The following is an 18,341-nucleotide window of genomic DNA, read 5'->3' as shown; positions in this document are numbered from 1 at the left end:
CAGTAGGTTCAGCAGTCAGAACATGCAACATTTATCAATTAAGTTTGCCATCTTATATGGGTATGGTTCATGGCACCCGAAAACAATTACAATCATAATATCAAAGAACACTAATCACATATTGCAATAACTGGTATAGTGATCATGAAAAAGTCTGAAGTATTGTGAGAATTGCCAAAATATGACACAGACAAGAAGTGAGCACGTGCTTTTGGAAAAATGATGCCAATGGACTTGATTGACACAGAGCTGAAACAAACCATGAAATTGCAATATCTGCAAAGTGCAATAAAGTGAGGCTTAGTAAGACAATGTATGGCTGAGGTCGTTTCTGTTTTCTGAAGGACACAATGCTTCCATTTTGACTTCTTTTTCTTCTTTGTCTCATTATTTACAAGGGTTTTTATTTCTTTATTGTTGCTTTCTCAAACATTAGGTAATTTTAATTTATGATATTGATATCTGATTCAATTCTCTGTTGTCAACAATATTACATTATATTACTCATTGTGACAAATAATATTTGAGCAACCTGGTTTTGCATAATAGATTTTAAAAATGGGGAAGAATATGAACAGATTGAGAGATTTGCAAAATGAGTGTTAGACCCTTGCCTTACCAAAAATTAAAAGCTAACATAGACTTGAACACTAGACAAATACTGTTTTTCACATAGTAATCAGTATGAGAGCAAGATGAACTTGTTGACTCATAGAGGAATAAACTATGAGTTTGTTTCCATTTCTTGCTTAGATGTAATCGGAGTCAAATCTCTATGAACGGCTAATAAAATGTGCAAGGCTAGGTGCAGTTGACATAACCAATGCAGGCTTCCAGAAGGGATACCATCTAGGTATGGGACACGTATCTGACAGAGCTTAAACTGAATGCTGGGAAAGTTATGTAAGTTTACAGTGCTATACCAAGAAGCAAAGGGGTAAAGAATTGATATCCTAGTTTATATTAAAAAAATGAAGACAAAGTCCTGCTAATTTTTGTGTTTCAGCAATATCTAAATGCAATAACTAATAACTAATGTCACTCCTAAATGCAATAAATATAGAGGTCAAGGTTATAATCACAAATTATGGAAGGAGCATATCATCCTGATGGGTAAAGGATGTCCATCAACAGGTTTTATGTAGTGGATAAATATGATCGGATTTGAGTTTCAAAACAGGTTTCAAGTATAAAGAAATTGTCTTTCAGTGATGTTAGCAAGAATCTGATGCTGTTCTAATAGTTTTTCCTTTGTGAACTAGCAGCAGTTTTTTTTGCAACTGAGAACTTGTAAGATTTTTCTACCAATGATTTAATTTTTCCCATTGAATGTGCATTACTTCAATGATTAGAAACAAAATTCAATAAAACTAGCTCCTCAAAAACAACTTTATAGCCATCATGTAAGTCCCAGAGTTACTATAAGAGCATTACTCATCTTTACTGTACAATTGATTGATAGATACAATGGAATGACAAAGTTTTAGAGTCTTAGATAGTTTGAAAAAAATGTGTCAGAATTTTCCATATCTCCAATGGGCAAGATAAGTGGTTTCCAATATGTACAAACATAAGATTGTTTCATTTCATTTACCTTCTCTACTTATACTTCATTTCGAAGTAGAATAACAAAATGAAGAATTTGTTTTTCTATTATGTGTATGTTAATAGTTCTGACAAAGAGGACCAAAAAATGATAATAATATAAAACGGGAACATTTTCTTAAGTGCTACATTTCCCTCAGAAAATAAGTAAGTGTAAACAGAAACAGAGACTATTCTATACAAGTATTGTTTGTTTGTTTTCCTGGCTTATACATACTTTTCAAAGTCTGACTCATAGACAAAGGGACATTTTTCCTTCAAAAACATTTTGAAATGAACCTGTAGTTTCGAACACTTTAAAAATTCATTCCCAATGAAGATATTGAAAATAATAATAAATACCCAACACAAACATTTTATTCTTGTATAACTCTGCTTTATTTACCTTTATAATTGTAACACTTTGGTTTGATGAATTTTACATTTCCTTTAATAAATTGAACTTGAGTTCATGGTCGAGGAAATGTGAGTTTACACTATGGGCTTAATGAGTCTATTAGTTGTCTTGACTGATGGAATCCATTCTAGATTCATTGTGGTTCTTTTTTTTTCTTTCCTTTCTGGTGATCTTTTCTTCCTCCTTATCTCTTTACCTGTATTTTTACCTTGGTATTCACAAAATAAATACAAACCACAGAAAGTCCATAATTGAGAAGGGTAATGATGATCTTTTAAAGTTCCTTATAGTACTGATATGGAAAGAGAATTCCCAGTGCTGTTGAAAACAAATGAGCCCAGCAGCTGCATTGGGGAAAAAGAGGAAAAAAAAAAAAAAAAAGCTTTCTATGTTACTCCACCTTTGACATAGACGGCCTGTTTCACAAGGAATCACATAATGGTTATAGTCGTTTTAGTGTTCAAATTTACAGAGCAACACTAGCAATCACGTCCAGAGGGAAAATGTGTACAGGAGTGATGCTGCTGTTAAAGTTCCATAAATTTCAAGTTGTTATAATCAATTTGAGCCCGGCCAATAATATCTCAAGTGATAAAAAAAGAAAAAGATGATTCTTTTTTCTATTTTTCTCCATCTTTGGTTAATAGATTAAAAAAATGAAATATAAACTAAAATCTTGTTAAGATTCTGGAATACCAGTGTGTTATAAAGCAAATAAACTTCTGTCCTATTATACAAAGAAGGTAACATAATCATATAGTTTGTGGTAAAAAATGTTTCATTACTAGGGGACTCAATATCACTCTTGAATTTGGAGAATTATATGCTCACTCTTTATGTCTTATTAAGAAGTACACTTTATGATAAAGTACACTTCACTCTTCAACACTAAAAAATAACTTGGTCTTTGGAGTCAGACAGTCTTAAGCATAAAAACTGTATCTACCAGATTCTCTTTCTACGCCAGCACGATTTAACCCATCTGAGCTTTAGTTTCCTCTTGAGTAAAATGAGGACAATATTAATCATTGCATTGTTGCAACAATTAAGTAAAATAAAATGTACCATTTAACAGAATGCTTGAAATACATGTTTTCCCTGAAATAATTCTTTCATACTATCGGGTATAAATCTTGCTAATCCACTTGTTGATATAACTCCAAAATAACTAAACGAGTAGCTAACCATCAACAACAGAAACAAAATGCCAACAGATATTTTGAAAATATATTTTAGACATATGCATCTGTTTATTATTTTAACCCCCTGTGTAGTTTACTGGCAAGTTGGGCTGAACCATGTGGAACCCCAAAGGCTTTTTCTGGTAATGCTGAAAGCAAAAATACGTGGAGAGGCTTCCTTTGTCATTTTTCTCTACCTTCACATCCTACCCACAATCCTCTGGACTTTATCACTTGATTGATAAGAAGAAGTAAATTCAAGGAAGAAGATACAAAAGACAACCAAAAACGGAGGGTGGGGAGGCAAAACAAGAGTGCAATAATGCCCACACCCATACTCTGTAAGCTGAGATGGAACCTGGGAAGTTAGAAGGAGAGCAAAGGAGTCCATTTAAAGATGAAGAGCAAAGAAAAACAGCAGGCTTGCCCCTTTTCTCAGGAGCTGAGAAATGCCATGCTCTTGAATCTGACTCATGCTCTGGAAGAGAAGAAGGGAGTCATGAGCTTTCTCCCGTGAATAGACAATTCATGACCGTATGGTTGACTATGGAACTATTGATATGTCTTCTGAAATGTCCTCAGTTAATTAAGGCACGTCAACATTTTATGTCCAAAAGTGACTCAACATCTTACCCTGAAAGAATATTCCTCCTCTGCTTCTCCCTGTCCTGGTAAGTGGATCAATTTATCCACCAGATCCCTCCAAGTCAGAACCTGGATTTCATTTTTGCTGTTCCCCTTTCTTCAGCCAACTCAAATATCCATTCAGTCTCCAAGCCCCACTGATATTTTAAGTATTATTTTATTATGAAAAATGTAAAATACAGAAAAGTAAAGTATGATATAAAAATTTGCATGTAGCCATCACCTGTTTAATCCTACCCTCTTTTCTGTATCTTCTCCAAATCACTGACTCGTAACACCTAAATATTTCTGAAATAGTCTCTACTTCTTTCTCCTTGATTCTGCTTTGGTTAGTTCCTCAAGTCTTGTAACCAGAGTTACTTGGGCCTTAGTTTTCTTTATTTGTGTCATAGTTTGGTTTATTTACTTGTTTGCTTCCCAAGCTGCAGAGATCTTTTTGTAATCATGTCTTGCATTCTTTTCCGTTCTTGCTTATGATCTTGTATCCCATTTATAAACCATTCACACTCCTAACATTATACAAACATAGAGGAGGATATAATTCCAAATTCTTGGCAAGTGTTTTCTCGGTTTCAGCCATGCCTACCTGCACAGATTCTTGCCCTGAAGCCGCTATCCTCCTGCCCAGTGTCTGACAGTACAATCCTCCTCTAAATTATGCTGTTCCTGCAGGACTCCAGGCATTTAGGTAAACTTTTTCCTTTGCCTGATTGGATGGTGGGGACCCCTTTTGTTTGTCTAAACTCTTGCTTATACTTCATTACCTGACTTCAAGCATCACTTCCTTTTCTAATACTTCTCTGTCAATAATCTTCACCTTTTTATCTTGCAAATGACCTAATATAATCTGGAAAAAGACTAGAGTCAATCGTTATTATATAGTAAAGAAAGTACGATGTATTTGTGTAAATAAATGCATACACTTTTAGTAAGTATAGATTAGATAGGTTTTTTCCAAAATATTTTATTGCATTGATGATGTGTCTTAAATTTATGGCATCTTAAAATCAAGGAAACAAGGTCTCATTCATAAGTAAACCTGGCTGGCAGTGATGAAGGTGTGGAAAAACTCATCAACATAAGACAGACTTCAGAAACTGTTCTAAATAAATTAGTGTATTTTGAATATGAAAAAATAACATTTTACATCAGGAAAAAAATGAATGATTACACAAAAATAATGATGAAAAAACTTACTCATTTTAGGAAAATAGTTAGATTTCAACTTCACATTTTACACTGAAGTAAACTGCATATTATTTTAGAGATTTTATTGTAGGAAAAAAAACAAAGGCAATACAAAAGTATTATTAAACATTTTTTTTCTTGCAAATGACCTAAGGAAGCCATTTTCTTCCAGTTGCCGCTGTACTACTAAATACCTCTTTTATGTTTGACACACTCTACAATCTACTAATTTGTGTGTTGGTACATCTTCTCCAGTAGCTATGGATACCTTAAAATTAGGAGCTGTGTGTATGCCTGTGTTCTTGCCGTGCTTAACTCAGTGTATCAGAGGTGAACCAGGAAGAATTTTTTCTCAGAGAATGCCAGATATTTTTCCTTATTAAAACATTTTAATAACATTTTAAAATGTATCTCCAATATAATTGTATTTTAAAGAATTTTTCAAGGGACGTCTTAATCTAAATAGTTATTTTACAATCTACCAAAATTATAGAGTTAGTTACAGGGATTAGGTAGTATAACTGGTGAATTGGTTTGAACATTAGAAATAAGAGTGCCCAAGTAGCAGACTTTTATTTTTCTATATTATACCCATCCAGAGAAACTTTCTCCTTGAAGATTAATTATTATGAAGTTGGACACTGGAAAGTTTAAGGCAATTTAAATAATTCATATTTATATATTACTTCACAAAGATAATGTCTTGCCTATCTCCACAATCTTGAGGGAAGAGGTAGGTTACTTTCAGATAAGTAGTATTTTACCGAACAAGATTTGAGTTGGACCATTAGGGAATTTGTCCATATCGTATATCCAGCCCAGAAGATAGGGAGATAGATAAGGAAATATTTTTCTTTCCAAATTCTTGATAAGAAAGCAAAGATGTCAAGCGCTCAAAACCATACAGCAGGAAGAGACACAAAAATTCATATCAACTTTTGTTTTTTTCTACCTATTAATGTATTACCCAAGACTAGTAACAATATTTGAGAGTTAAGCAACATATTGGCAAGTTAATCTGTTTTTACAAACAGTCAGTTAGGTGATATAAAGTGGTTCATTTTCTTGGACTCCAACCAATACCTCAGACCTCATGAGTTGTTTTTCTCTATATTTTTGCATATCATTTTTGCAGCTATAGCCCACAAGGGATACAATCCTCATCGTCCTCTATATCACCAATAACTGATCTGAGAGCCAATTTCTTTTAAAGTTTAATATAAACTTCTCCCAGTATGCCATGAAGGGAGTCAAATTTAAAGATAAAAATGAAAACTTTTATTTTAATAAAAACTCAATTATATGCTTCTGTGTTAACTTGCCTTTAGAATGTGAACTCTGACAGCAGGGCACAGATCCTGACTTTTTGATTAATTTTTACTTATTTCCCAGTATAGACATATTCACTTTTGGGAACTGGGAAACTCCATAAATATTTGAGTAACTGAATGATTGAATCAAACCTAATATGGTTGAACTATTTTGGTTATGTTCAATTTGTGAGCCACTCTCAGTTAATTTTAAGAAACTAGTTTAATTTCTATTTTATGCATACATAGACATACATATCTACTTTCTGAGTATATATAGCCATATAGAGTTGTGTCATTGTTTATATAAAATAGGTAAATTAATTAAATGCATGTTAATAAAGTATTAACTCTTCAGCATTTTATAGAAGACTGTTCACAATTTATCTTACTTTATTGTCATATTTCAGCAATTTTTGTCTCTTCCTCCCACCTCCATATGCTGTGCTTTAGGGGCATTTGACAAGTGCCTGGCCAAATGCTGAATCTGAACAAAGTGTCTTAAATATGCTTTAAAAATTTTTTAAATTTTAAATTTTTTAAGTGAGAGTATACTTACTGCTACCACAAGCTACACGACACCACCTTCTATTGTCCGACTCCTGATGGAATCAAACTTTTACATTACCTGCCTGGCCTATACAAACTTTTGATAACTCAACCTGCTTTGTTCTTTCATATCTCAAACTTGTTGGTCTCCGGGAGAAGTTCAAAGTTCTTCCCTTGCTGCTCTGGTCTTCTGTCTTCCCAATAATAAATCAGGTCAAATGCTAGGGATTAAAATTTTCAACAGAGGCTGGGCGCGGTGGCTCACGCTTGTAATCCCAGCACTTTGGGAGGCCGAGGCAGGCGGATCACGAGGTCAGGAGATCGAGACCATGATGAAACCCCGTCTCTACTAAAAATACAAAAAACTAGCCGGGCGTGGTGGCGGGCGCCTGTAGTCCCAGCTACTCGGAGAGGCTGAGGCAGGAGAATGGCGTGAACCCGGGAGGCGGAGCTTGAAGTGAGCCGAGATTGCGCCACTGCACTCCAGCCTGGGCGACAGAGCGAGACTCCGTCTCAAAAAAAAAAAAAAAAAATTTCAACAGAACTTGAGATTCCCTCTCAACCTGCCAGGAAGGTAACTATGGCAAAGTAACAAGCTATCTGATGCCACAGAGAAAAAACAGATGTGATACCTGGGCTCCGTCTGCTCTATTTTTCTCATCAGTTAAAGATAATAATACCTACCTCCTAGAGCTTCTAGAAAGCATTAAGCTAATTAATATTTATAAAACATTTGGAATAAATCTTCAACTTTTACTAATTACTATATGTGTGCAATAGCCAGTATATGAATTAAATGCTACACAACTCACCCTTTAAAAAGAAATGAAGCCTGGTTTGAATAAAATGAAGAATAAAGATTCAAGACATTTTTCAAACCTGACTTGTTTCTATGATTCTCCTATGATTTCTCTCTGTGCTCCCCAATTAGGCTTCTTACAACCTTCAGAATATCCCAGTCACTTTTCTGCCTGCACTTTTGTCCAAAATTTTTTATTCCTTTAGTTTCCTTTCTTCTTCTCTTTCTCTCTAACTAATACTTACCTATTCTATATTCTCCAGTTTGAGTCTATCAGTTTTCTAGGGCTGCCATAAAAAAATTATGACCAAATTAGTGGCTTAAAATATCAGAAATATATTCTCTCACAGCTCTGGAGGCTAAAAGTCTAAAACCTAGGTGTCAGCAGAACTATGCTGCTTCAAAAACGTGAAAACGTCTAGGGAATAATCCTTCCTTGCCTCCTCTAGCTTTTGTGGTTGCCAGCTATCCTTGTCATTCTTTGGTTTGCAGTTATATTTTCCAATCAATTTATTTAACAGATAATATAAATCTGCTTTCTGATGTTTAAAAAGGTTTTATGAACCTTTATCTTCCCTGATAAATTATATTGTAAGATTATAAAGGTAAAGACCATATTATTTACTTTTTAATTTTTTGTATTGTATACTCTTCCATGGAACAATATAATGCATATAGTTGTAAATAAATGCATCAATGAATACATGAAAAATTGCATGCTGAGTAATGCAAATTTTTTCTGTGGAACAATGGATGAAATAAATAGTACATGGTAAGAACATGTCAATTTGTAATTTCTAATTTTTTATTTTTAATTTATGTTGTGCTTTTGATGGATTATGAAGAGTACTATAAATTCAAAATGAGCCTATATTTGTTGACATGGTTATAATTAAATTACATATAAAAATTTGAAAGATGTTGCCATATAGATTTAATAGTTATATCTAGTGCTTTTAAAGTAAGAGATCCTATTTTGCTTTGCAACTTCAAAGAAGATCTCATATTATAAACAAGAATAAGAAAATGTGGAATAGGCCGGGAGCTGTGGCTCACGCTTGTAATCCCAGCACTTTGGGAGGCCGAGGCGGGCGGATCACGAAGTCAGGAGATTGAGACCACGATGAAACCCCGTCTCTACTAAAAATACAAAAAAATTAGCCGGGCGTGGTGGTGGGCGCCTGTAGTCCCAGCTACTCGGAGAGGCTGAGGCAGGAGAATGGCGTGAACCCGGGAGGCGGAGCTTGCAGTGAGCCAAGATTGCGCCACTGCACTCCAGCCTGGGCGACAGAGCGAGACTCCGTCTCAAAAAAAAAAAAAAAAAAAAGTGTGGAATATGGATTCTTTAGTACTAAGGTTTATAGATATAAACATCATATACCTTAAACTATTTAACAGTTAAAATTCCAAAATACTGATGGAAAATTGTCAAAATTTATGTCAATGATATAAAAATAATCTTTTAAATTGATATGCCAACAGATGATAATGAATGTGGAAATTTAACTCAGTCCTGTGGTGAAAATGCTAATTGCACTAACACAGAAGGAAGTTATTATTGTATGTGTGTACCTGGCTTCAGATCCAGCAGTAACCAAGACAGGTTCATCACTAATGATGGAACCATCTGTATAGGTAAGTTCGGTTATCTAAGTTAGAATTTGTACATATCTCTTATTGTTTATCACCTCCAGAGGTTAAACATATTCAAACCAAATTCTGCCAGACCTTGATTGTAGCCTAGGTGGTAAGTACTTTCAGAAATTTAATTAATGTCTTTATTTCTCCAGTGTTTTAAAGTCTATGGGATATTTATCCAAGGATACAGGAAAATGGTTTAATTTTTGAGAGAATAAGTTTGCAAAAAAAATAAATAAATAAGAGAGAAATGTTCATGGCGCCATGAGATCTAGTATAGTGGCAGACAGCAGAATAAATGTTTACACTTTAGAATAATATAGTACTCCAAGAAAATTGTCATTGGCATTAAAAGATATTGATGTCTTTGTAAATACACACTCTGTGATGGGTTCTGCATATTTTTCAGACAATCATCATTTATAAAATAATTGTTCCAGTGGTTTTACCTCTGCTTTCATGAAAGTTAGTCACACTTCAGATATACTTTAAGTTTTTCTGAACACTAGAGTCAGAAAATTATTTATAAAATCATAAAATCATGTAGGGTCACTAAAACGTCCTTTGTAGGGAAAATAATTTCAATGTAATTTTTAAGTGATTGTTCACTTATTGTGGGTCTGAAGGGAGTACCTAGACGATTTTTAAAAATATCCTTCTATTGTAATTTGGTCATGCATGTGATTTATCAGATCCTAGAGAACTGCATTACAGCCTGAGAAAAAATAATTATTTATAAACTTCAACAGATGAATAATTTTCAGAAGCAAATTCTCTGGAGCCAAAGACTTTAGCTTTGAAAATAAATTTTAAATAATCTTAAGCATGGTTTCTAAAAAATATTCAACTTATCAATAACTATTATGATTGTTAATCTTCAAAATTAATAGGTACTCTGAGGCCCTGAGAATGTAATCATGTAGCCAAAGTTAGACATGGGACTAGAATTCAGGAACCTACATGCAACATGGAGAAGGGTAATGTGCTGCTTCTAAATGATATAGTTAGATAAAAGAGATAGACATTCAACTTAATCTAGATCACAGTAAAGCCTTTGATTAGTGCCCTAGTGAGATTTTTTGTTTTGTTTTGTTTTTTGGAGACGGAGTCTCGCTCTGTTGCCCAGGCTGGAGTGCAGTGGTGCTATCTTGGCCCACTGCAACCTCCGCCTCCCAGGTTCAAGCAGTTCTCCTGCCTCGGCCTACCGAGTAGCTAGGACTACAGGTGTACGCTGCCACAGCCAGCTAATTTTTTGTATTTTAGTAAAGATGGGGTTTTACCGTGTTGCCCAGGCTGGTCTCGAACTCCTGAGCTCAGGCAGTCTGGGCGGCTCGGCCTCTCAAAGTGCTAGGACGGTAAGCTATTACACAATGTTCAAAAATTTTATCTGTGAAATGTCTGTATTAAAGATATCATCCAGTCTCATGTACCTATGCTTCACAACATTTACTCTGTTATGTAAAAAAGGAAGATTTTATTCTCCTCATTTTATTGCCAAGGAAGTGAGGGACTACTCTAGATTCATACTTTTTGGATAAAGGTAAGGCTAGACTCACAGCCTTGTATCTAAAAACCCTTTGTTATTTCCACAGAATACTTAAATGTGTAGTAGACCATTTAAATATCACTTTGATCTGAATCATCCAAATATAGTCAATCAAGCTTTGCAAGGGTATAAAATATTTAAAATATGAGAAAATAATGCTATTACTCTTGAATGGTAATTTTACCTTTAGTGTTTCTAGAAAAAAGTTTTATTGCAATATAGCATAATAACATACTCAGGAAATAGGAATCAAAGAGATTCTGCCCAAAAAACTTACAGTACTTCACTGTTTGTTCTTCTCAAGCCTATATTTTTGTTACTAGTCTTAGAATGTCATATAATGTGCTTTTTACCTTTAGTAGTTCAGTTCCAGTATGTAGCCCTGCAAGCTTTAGTGGAAATGCTCCAGTTAGTGAAGAAGTCTAACTTGTGACATCTTAATCACTGTAATTTAATACAGTTTTAACTGTGCTCTTCATTCCCTAATGTCTCTTGTCTGTAGAAGACATCTGTCTTTTTATCTGATCATGTTTACTTTTAATAACCCTCAACTCACAAAGGGCTATATTTCTCTGTTCATGTTCCTTGAAGTAGAGAATTTCTGCATTAGAAAACACTGAATCATAGATACAGAGAAAACACAAACACACAAAGATGACTGAATGGCAACATTTTATGGGGGTAGTATATTAGTAATTGAAGACTCTCTTGATACTCAATTTCTATTGCAGTAAGGTGGAATGGACCTAAGTTTGTGCTAATTCCCTTTTTAGCTATTTTAAATAGTCAGTAAATGCACTAACCTTATTAAAGCCTAATACTCAATATTGAGCCCTTCTGTTTCTACCTGTTTTGTTTGATGGATTATTCAGTGAAAAACTCATTCTCTAGAAAAATGTTATTTCTCATCAATTTTTATTGTCTTTAAGGATTAAGCTTTTTTGAGAAGCAGTGCAGCTATTTCTTTTTATTTCAGTCCTGCAGTAATTTTCATTGCACAATATCATAATCCTCAGGGAATTTGAACAGAGAAACATAAATCTACTCCCTTTTGCATTAGTATATCACCTTACAGTGTATTGCTTCTGATTTGAAATTTTAGCTTATCCTTAAATTTGACATTTCTGGTAATTATAGTCATTAAAATCTCTATGAATAAAAAATGGAAGACTTTGATATAGGGCAAGAAATAACCCAAGCAAAATTCTTTACCTTTAGTCCATATTCAAATACTATTTTTGACACATAAGGTCATTTTGCTGCAGAAAGCGAATGGGTGATATTTAGCACTGCACATATTTTTCCTCCTCTTTGAATCACAGTAAAACAGAACGTCAGAAGTCCAGCTCCTGAGAAACCTAGTTACACACAAGAATTTCACAAGGGGAAGCTGAGGCATCCAATAGTAAAGTTAATCTCCTAAAACCAAATTAATAGAAGCCATGAATTCCTTCAATTTCACCATGTGTTTTAGAGCATTGTTTACTGCTTGTAATGTCCTACTGCCTGGAGTACTCGATGATAATTGTAGATTTTTTTTTTCTAGCTTTGAATAATATTAAATTTTGTCTTTGAAAATAATTTACTGTAATTAAACATTTTATCTTTCTTTGGCAGTCTGTGAGTTACACATTAGAAAACTGTATTATTGATCATAATTATAAAAATCATAACCATCATATGATCATGTTTTGAAAGAAGATTATGACTAAATATTGCTGGATTGGCTAATTATACACATGAGAACAAACATAACGTTATTATTATCATTATTGTTATTGTCATTATTTTTGAGCTGAGGTCTCACTATGTTACCCAGGCTGGAGTGCAGTGGTGCAGTTATGGCTCACTGCAGCCTGGAACTCCTGGGCTCAAGTGATCTTTCTGTATCGGCTTCCCAAATAGCTGGGACTACACTACACACCACCTTATCTGACTAATTTTTAAATTTTTTTTAGTAGAGACAGGGTCTTGCTATGTTGCTCAGCCTGGTCTCAAACTCCTGGAATCAAGTGATTCTGCTGTCTCAGCCTCCTAAAGTGCTGGGATTGCAGGTGTGAGCCACTATGCCCAGCCAAGCATCACCTATTAATAAAAACGTTGCAAATGAGTTAAGATTGTTAATGAAATGCTTGCATTTAGCGATATCAAATTATTAGTTTAAAATCAAATAAGTTGGTAGTGAGGAAAGTGGGTCAATCAGTAAATCAGTTCTGTCAAATCTAGTCTGACTTAAATAATTCCCTAACAGATTTAGCTTTAATTAAAATAGGAAAGAGGTTTCTTTTTTAATAGATTTGGAGATTACCAAGACATGGTAACCTAGAAGAAAACACTCTTTATTTATCTGTATCTTCAAACATACTTAGTCACAAGGCTCCTGCTATTAGGAAAATATGCAATATGAGTAGAATCACCAGTCCTGATTTTCCAGTTACAGCATCAGGTGGCAACTATATCCGAGGCACTATTCCACCTTCCCATACATTTTCTTATTTGTTCATGAGTAGAACTCTTTTGGATTAGAAGGTGTCTTTTATTTTTTATTTTTTTTATTGTTTTGAGACAGAGTCTTGCTCTGTCGCCCAGGCTGGAGTGCAGTGGCACGATCTCGGCTCACTGCAAGGTCTGCCTCACGGGTTCATGCCATTCTCCTGCCTCAGCCTCCTGACTAGCAGGGACTACAGGCGCCCGCCACCATGCCTGGCTAATTTTTTTGTATTTTTAGTAGAGATGGGGTGTCACCGTGTTAGCCAGGATGGTCTCGATCTCCTGACCTCGTGATCCGCCCACCTTGGCCTCCCAAATTGCTGGGATTACAGGCGTGAGCCACTGCGCCAGGCCTAGAAGGTGTCTTTTTAAGATATTACCCAAGGTCATCGCACAGCTCATGAGTGTTATAGTCGGGATTTGAATTTAGATCTTCTAATTAGCAATCCCAGAGACTTTTCCTGCAGGAAAGAGGAAACTGTAGGTTTTAGCCATTTGAACCTGCAAGAGATTGCAAGAGAAATTAGTGTGGATCTTGCTGCAAAATGACAGGCACATTCACTGTAGCCAAGCCAGTTTCACTGGACATTTAAGTTCAAAGTGCAAGAAGGAGGATGGAAATTGAGTTCATGGAGCCAAGATTTTTATGTTTCTCAGAGATTGGGTTTGGAATGAAGTTTCTAAGAATGTTGCACATTTAAAAAAAAAAAAGCGTTTGAAATTGAGAGAAATCACCACCTTGCTTACTGTTACCCATAGAAGGCATCTCAACTACAAAACAAGAGTATTCAAAGAACACAGTAGTTTTCTTGCTCATGAAATAAATTTTTTTTGGTGTTGTTTATGATACTTCATGGGTCTATTCACACTTTCATTGGGGTGTTTTCCCAGTTGGAGTGTAACATTTCGTACTTCAACAGTTCTACCCCAAAAAAGACTCATCTTTGCTTTAGTCCTATATAGTTTTCTCACTTCATTGATTCCATGGCAAGTGACAACCCTAGTCTGCACTACCATCTGAGTGCCTCTGTCTTTAGCCCAGCCTAGAATGCTTTCCTTGATGGTTCTCCATATCCCAAGGTCACTTGTCACTACCTGTCCCCTACTTTATTTTCTGTTCATTCATTTTTGTGGAGTGGTAGTTCCTGAATACACCTAGAAATAGAGGATGAGGGGTGAGGGTGCTACAAGAGCATCTGTGTTTCTTTAGAAGTGGTGTGCTCAGATTTCTGGGTAGTACAGATTTTGAATATATGTACTTGTCAGAAGAACAAGAACTGTTCTAACCTTTTAGGCCTGGGCTATTAGCTGACCTCTTAAGTCTAGTACCATCACCTTTCTAGTGAATGGAGCTTTCTTTAAGAATCTAGCAAGAGGCTCACTTTCAGTTTTCAGTTTTGGTGGTATGAAATTGGGTGTGTTTTCTAGGTCTTTGTTGGATTTTTGAGTGAGAAATTAGGAACAGCTGCATTTAAGATAACTAACTAGATGGCATTTTAAATTAGACTTTGGTTACACACCCTTTTTCTACAGCAAACAGTATTATGCCACCCTGTAAGTTTTAAATAAATTGCATTATAAATTTAAGGTTAGATGTTCATTTATTAATTTAATATAAAGTATCTTTAAGATGTCAGACCTGGGGTAGAAACATAAAAATTTTTACATTAATTCAAGGTAGTGATCTAGACTCTTCAGTTTCTTAGAATCTTTTTCTCTGGTGGCAGATTATTTATACTGTACTTATAATGTGAAGCATATTTCACTGTAGTATGTAAAGTTTTAAATTAAGAATATGAACTATGTAAGCTTAAAATCCAGCACCTTTATTACAACCTCAATACATGGCTTTTGAGAATGTAAGACTTAATTCTCTATAATGTATTATTTTATTTATGATGATTGTGTATGAAGAATCATAGTAAAATATAACCTGAACAAAAGTAATAAGTTGTGATAAAATTTTAAGGGAATTCAATCACATGTTCTGCTATATCTTAGTTTTTTAGGTTAACTTACATGCAAAAATGAAGCTTTGGAAAGAAATTGGATCACTCTTTTATCCTCCAGATTACAGAGTTGTTGAAATCAGTTTAGTTTAATACTAGAAAACAAATAAGTTTAAATGTGTTTCTTGAATTGGGTCTTTGTTAAATTAGAACTAAATGTTACATCAACAATGATGGAAATTACTGTAATGACTTTGTTGATTAATCATGCAATTCAGAAAGCAATTTGAGATTTGGCCCATGAATAATATTTTCAATACTCTGTCAAAATTGATTGGAGGAATTAAATTTAAAAAGTATATGCAGCTAAGTTTGTTCTGCCATTGTCTAAATGATAGTATTTCTCTTGCTTTCTTGTAAAATTTGACATGAAACCGCTAATCATAAGTAACACTATTTTCAACAAGGTAGCAGGCATATGAGCACTAAAACTTTTTTTCAAATATTAGTATTGAAAAAATGCTAATTAGTATTGAAAAAATACTAATATTTCCAGATAGAGATGAGTGCAGTGAGTCAGTTGTCTGTGGTGATCATTCTGTATGTGAAAATGTGAATGGTGGGTATAACTGCTCCTGCAAAGAAGGTTATCAGACATCCACAGGAAAATCACAGTTCACACCTAATGATAGCGCTTACTGCCAATGTAAATTACATTATTAAATTTTATGTATGATCAAAGAACTATATAAAATATGTAGTACGCAGTTGTGAAGTATCACAGAGCTACATCTTCCAAGAAATGTGCCTGCATTCCTTTATCTTCTATGGAACAAAGAAATGAAAGTGTATTTTTTAATTTAATCAAAATTTTATGGAACTAACATTCCTTGGCCCTTAAAACCCTTTTATTTCATTTTCTGTAAAATATTGCACATTCTAAAACTGGAGAGGAAATTCAAGTGTTAGAGAATATCTTTTTAATATTTAAATAAGTGAGCAAGATCATTGGGATTGATATGATCAGCTTAGGAAAAACACTTTTTAAAACTGACTGTATAATCTATTTTCTTTTTTTACAGAAAATGTGAATGCAAACTGCCATTTAGATAATGTCTGTATAGCTGCAAATATTAATAAAACTTTAACAAAAGTAAGTAGAACAGTTAACAGTTTATTTTATTTTCACATTTTGATTTCAATTAAAATGCTTTCAATGTCACACATTTCAAGAAGAGTAACCAGCAGTCAGACTTTAGGGAGAGTTGAAAACGTTTACATATAGAGATCTAAGCATCATGTTTGCATCAAAGATAGGGTTAATTTGAAAATCCTCAAATTATTCAAGAGGCTTTTTACATATTTCATATGCTACATTTTCATTATTCCATGTTGGAAAATTATTTTTATGTAAAAAAAAATTGATTAAAAAATAGTAAAGAGATACTTTGACTCTAGACCCATTCCCCCATTCTAAGTAGACATAATTGAATGCACCTAGATTTGGTACTTCAAAGTGAACATTCAAAGAGCAAATAAAGTAGGTGATTTATAAAATAATTGTCATATGATTGAAAATGTGAATCTCAACATGAGTAATGAACTATCAGTTTGAAGCAAATTTTCATTTAATCACATTGTAAAGAATTTTGTTGATTAAAATCTAATTTAAAGTATTATTATTTATTGCTTAGGATATCAATATTTATAAGTAATAAGAAGTTTAAGTATTAAGGTAGATTCATTGGCTAGGATATAATTCTATACTGAAGAATAGGAAGTTATTTTGAAAGCTCATTTTTAAAAAAATTATTAATGCAAACCTGCTCTGTTTCTTTTCTAAAGTCAAGTCTAGGCTTTTAGGTTATTTGCTAATCTCTTGTAAATAAATTCAGGTTTCAATGATGCATGTTATGGTTTAGGTTTATTAGTTCGATATTATTTATGTGTAGACCAAGGAAACCAATCTCAGAGTAAATTTAACATATAAGTTTTATTCTTGTAAAACTCCAGTAGAACTAATTTAGTTTCCTTTTTCTGGACTCATTTTTTCTCAGATCAGACCCATAAAAGAACCTGTGGCTTTGCTACAAGAAGTCTATAGAAATTCTGTGACAGATCTTTCACCGACAGATATAATTACATATATAGAAATATTAGCTGAATCATCTTCATTACTAGGTTACGAGAACAACACTATCTCAGCCAAGGACACCCTTTCTAATTCAACTCTTACTGTAAGTATGTTCAGCTTTAACTCTTAATATAATTGAGCTTTGAATTTTTCCTTTCATCTGTGAATAGTGTAGGATTCTAACATTTCTGAAAGGCATACTTTTTTTCAATAGGAATTTGTAAAAACCGTGAATAATTTTGTTCAAAGGGATACTTTTATAGTTTGGGACAAGTTATCTGTGAATCATAGGAGAACACATCTTACAAAACTCATGCACACTGTTGAACAAGCAACTTTAAGGATATCCCAGAGCTTCCAAAAGACCACAGAGTTTGATACAAATTCAACGGATATAGGTAAGAAACAAGGGTCCATTTAAAAGTAATCGTGTTTTCCAAATAAGCCATTTTCAAAGTTTTGGGTGGGGGTTAGGAGGCATGGTGTTGAAACTAGTATTGATTACATTGAAAGTAGTTTTATCAGTGTAGAAATGAATGGTGATGCATATTGCAAGAGCACTGTGAATAAAGTACTAGTAAAAAGGATAAATCCACAAGTGTTGTCTCCTTCCTATCATATCCACCTTTTCTGATTCCTGAACTGTACAGCCATTAAATGGTCAGAGTACATTACTCCCTTGGCATTTTGAGTCCATCATCTCATGACTTGTTAGGGTCTACTTTGACCAATGATCTTTTGGATTTAGTTTGTTTGTTTGTTTGAAGACAAAGTCTGGCTCTGTCACCCAGGCTGGAGTGCAGTGGTGCAATCTCAGCTCACTGCAACCTCCACCTTCTGGTTTCAAGCAATTCTCCTGCCTCAGCCTCCTGACTTGCTGGGATTACAGGCATGTGCCAGCACACCTGGC

General features: G+C 34.2%; 1 protein-coding gene across 2 annotated transcripts in view; it reads left to right on the top strand.

Annotated features, from left to right (window-relative positions):
• The window catches only part of ADGRL4 (adhesion G protein-coupled receptor L4), a 152,682-nt gene that overhangs the window by 87,368 nt on the left and 46,973 nt on the right, over positions 1–18,341 (top strand). For both annotated transcript variants that reach the window (XM_063624178.1, XM_063624177.1), the window contains exons 3-6: positions 9,157–9,309; positions 16,380–16,450; positions 17,355–17,534; positions 17,646–17,829. In XM_063624178.1, the coding sequence (XP_063480248.1) occupies positions 9,157–9,309; positions 16,380–16,450; positions 17,355–17,534; positions 17,646–17,829 (588 nt within the window). The remainder of the gene's footprint in view (positions 1–9,156; positions 9,310–16,379; positions 16,451–17,354; positions 17,535–17,645; positions 17,830–18,341) is intronic.

The sequence above is a fragment of the Symphalangus syndactylus genome, chromosome 12, assembly GCF_028878055.3.
Source record: "Symphalangus syndactylus isolate Jambi chromosome 12, NHGRI_mSymSyn1-v2.1_pri, whole genome shotgun sequence".
NCBI classification, from domain to species: Eukaryota; Metazoa; Chordata; class Mammalia; order Primates; family Hylobatidae; genus Symphalangus; species Symphalangus syndactylus.
The sequence above is the reverse complement of the archived record's forward strand: the minus strand, read 5'-3'. Positions and strand labels throughout refer to the sequence as shown.